The following is a 3,283-nucleotide window of genomic DNA, read 5'->3' as shown; positions in this document are numbered from 1 at the left end:
CCCCCTCATTTAACCCCCAATTTCTTAAGCCCCACGACCACCCCCTCGCCGCGCAGTGTAACCGAGAGTCGGGCTTGGGGGACTTGGTGTGCCATCCTCTCTGCGAGGCGGTGGGGGTGGTGGCGGTTCTGCAACAGAATGGTGCGGTGAGCCGGACTGTCCTTTCGGCCGGGTCCGGCCGGTCGTTGTCGCCCCGCCGCAGCCTGCCGCAGGGTGGCCGCTCTGCTGGCTTTGTGGCCCGCTGCCATCATCGCACCTCACAGCGTCAGCGACCGTTCAGGTACCGCTACCCTCGGAGGGGCACAAATAGTAAGAGTCCCCGTGTGAGGTTCCCAATCACCATTGGAGTGTTCAGAGGCACCTCGTGGTGATTGTACACTGGGGTAAAAAATATCATGGGCTTCCCATTTTCTCAAATAGTGACCCTTGACATCCTTAACACTGCGAAAAATATAATCGTAAGTTAACAACAACTGAAATTAAAAATTCGAATTGCAATTCCATGGCACATCAAAATTTCCACGTGAGCGTAACTTGTGGCAGAGCTGCTGCAACACGGTGGCATCTGTTCTGAAACAGGTGTACCGCGTATCTTTAACCGGTATCGGCCCACACCTCTCACACCGGATCTCAAATCTCCACCCCGCCCAGGCCCGATCCCGAGCCGGGCCGTGCAGGTGCCTGGGGTGGGGTGGCGGCCCCCAGCCGCGCCCGCCGCGCCGCAACGAATCCGATTGAAGCTCATACATAAGGCATGTGCGCGGTCTGCATGTGGACGCGCCCGGCCGCCCTCGGCCGCCCGCGGCTGAACTGGACCGCTCACCCGCACCCCGCACGGCTGCGTTTTTAAGCCGTTGCCGCCTATTGAAATGCGAGGTGTTGGTCGTGGTGGTGGGTTCTGGGAATGCGGGGGTGGGCGTAAATTTGCGCGCAACTTACCGATTCAGCCGGAGGAGAAACGAAAGAGAGGAAAGACTCGGGAAGAGTCGATATATTCCCGACGGGTGCCACGCCTCGCCAGGCCCTGCTTCCCGAGCCCGCCTTCCCAGAAATGGACCGGACGGACTAGCCCGGCAGTCGATTCTCAGACGCAGTGGCCATTCGCCACCCCATTGCGGGGAACTCGACGGTGTTGGGTCGGGAGGGACGCGCCCGCCCTCAAAACACGCCGTCGAGGCACATTTATAACATTTCGGTCTGATTTCCCACGCTCTCCTCTCACTGCGTATGCTACCCTCCCTGCAGCGTTGTATGTGTGAAATATTTCTGCTTCATGTGGCTCTCATGCGCTTCTTTTCCCGCAGGCGTTTGAGGAGCTGGAGGACCTGCTCAAGGAGCGGAACGTGTGCATCGCCGTCAAGGAGAAGCTGGTCAAGGATTCTGGCGTGGCCGGCGACAAGGCCTACGACGAGATAGTGCAGAAGCTGCTGACCAAGTCACGGGCCAGGGGTGAGTGAGCAGGACGGCTCGTCTTCGCTAAACGCTGTGATACACCGCTCCTCCCCTCCCGACCCTCCCCGCGACCTCTCATCTTGAAAGGTATTACCATAATATGCTCTGAGAGGGCGGTGGTCTCTCGGCGCCGGTCGAGTCGGGACAGAGATTTGTATGGAATACAAACCCATTATGAACTCTTTTGGAGCCGGCGCCGCTGCACCTCTCGCCTTTTACTTCCACCCCCTCGAGTTATCATCTTTTGTTAAGGCTCTGCTCCACTCCCCCCCCCCCTTCCTGCGTCGCCGCACTGCGAATGACCGAAAGTTTCGCTCCCCGTGCGGTCGCTCGCAAATTTACATAAACTTGCCAAGTAATATTCCCTTCAAAAGCCGCGCGCCTCCGCCTTGACGAACGACAAGACGCCCTTACACATCGGCGATGGGGCTGCCGGAAGTGAGTGAGGTGCCCCCCGGATGTCAGGATCGACGCCAATCTCATGAATAACTGGCTCCCTGGTTTCGGCCGCTGCGAAATCATTTTCAATCGCCGTGAAATGCACTTGCGGCCTTTCGCCCCCCCAAAAAGGGTAGCCTGTAGGGCGTGGCCGTGGCGTAAGAGACCCCGGTGCCCGCCCACCAGGCCGGCGCCGTCTGCAGCCCGCCCTGCGGCACGGTCCTCCCCGCCCCGCCCTGGGTGCGCCCTGCCGCGTGGTACTTCCGCTCGTGGCGGGTTTATATTTATACCACAGCCGTTCCGATGACGAGGTTAGCGTTGAAGATTAGCCCGGTGCCCGCACTGCGCCGAGGCGCTATTAGGCGCCACAAAGCCGCGCACTCGTGGGCCGTGTGCCCCGCGGTGCCTACTAGGTTACTCCTGCGTCCCGGGCTGACAACACTACTCCACTCCGCGTACTCCGGGTGTACACTTGATGTAACCGGATGTACTTCTAGTGTACTCCTAGTGTACTCCTATTGTACGCCGAGTGAACGGCGAGTGTACTCCTGTATGTACCCTTCTAAAGTTTGAGTCGTCGACCTCTCGGGCGGCCCCCGCCGCCCCTGCTATGCGCTCCCGTCGCTGCCAACCTCAGGCTCCTTCTCGTGCATCCCTGCTGTTGTTTCGCGCGCGCGAGCCTCTCCGACATGTGTGCGCGGTTCCCGCGCCATAAAATAGTAGACAGCAAAAAGACTTTAACAACACACATACACTGGCCCAAAAAAAATATTCAAAAAAGAAAAAGAAAAATCCCAACGCGCTCTTTGCGTTGCGCCCTCCTATACGGTCACGATGCCTCCGGGCGGGGCGGCCGTCACTCTTATCGAGCGCACTCACTCGCGCTGTAATTACTGCGAGCTGTGGGTCAAGGTCACGGTCAAGGTCGCGGCTCTAATCACTTGTGACACCCGCCCTCCTCGCGCTGCAAGTGGCGCGCGCGGCTTATATAGGAGACCGCGAGGAGGGGGGAGGGGGGGGGCTTTAGGGAGGAAAAATGGCAAAAGTGTAAGTAATTGCGAACACGAGTGGTGTGGACGCGCTGTCGCGTGAGCTGGGAACTGGGGGGTAGCCGGAAGTAGGGGGAGGGGGGAGTAGGGTGTGTAACTGCCAAGAGGGAGAGCAGCGGCGGCCGGGTGGTGGCAGAGAGTCGCTGGAGCGCGCGCGCCCGCTCGCTGTATCCAGCCCCCCGCGCCTCATCAGCGGCCGCCCCCCTCGCGCCGTCCCCGTCTCGCATTAGGGTCGCTAAAGTTCGACCTTTAATTCTACCCCCGCTATCCCCGCTTCATCCCCACGCAAGCGATCCCGCCGTCCACTCCCTCTCTCCCGCCCCCTCCCTCTCTCCACCCTTTCC

The 3,283-nt window shown here is 60.0% G+C and overlaps 1 protein-coding gene across 1 annotated transcript in view; it reads left to right on the top strand.

Annotated features, from left to right (window-relative positions):
- Window positions 1-395: 395 nt before the first annotated feature.
- The window catches only part of LOC113206759 (metabotropic glutamate receptor 1-like), a 21,095-nt gene continuing 18,207 nt past the window's right edge, over window positions 396-3,283 (top strand). Inside the window, exons 1-2 of the mRNA XM_052270455.1 lie at window positions 396-458; window positions 1,305-1,449. Coding sequence (XP_052126415.1) covers window positions 396-458; window positions 1,305-1,449 — 208 coding nt within the window. The remainder of the gene's footprint in view (window positions 459-1,304; window positions 1,450-3,283) is intronic.

This window comes from Frankliniella occidentalis, unplaced genomic scaffold, assembly GCF_000697945.3.
Source record: "Frankliniella occidentalis isolate FOCC.00 unplaced genomic scaffold, Focc_3.1 Scaffold124, whole genome shotgun sequence".
In the NCBI taxonomy this organism is placed as follows: domain Eukaryota; kingdom Metazoa; phylum Arthropoda; class Insecta; order Thysanoptera; family Thripidae; genus Frankliniella; species Frankliniella occidentalis.
The sequence above is the reverse complement of the archived record's forward strand: the minus strand, read 5'-3'. Positions and strand labels throughout refer to the sequence as shown.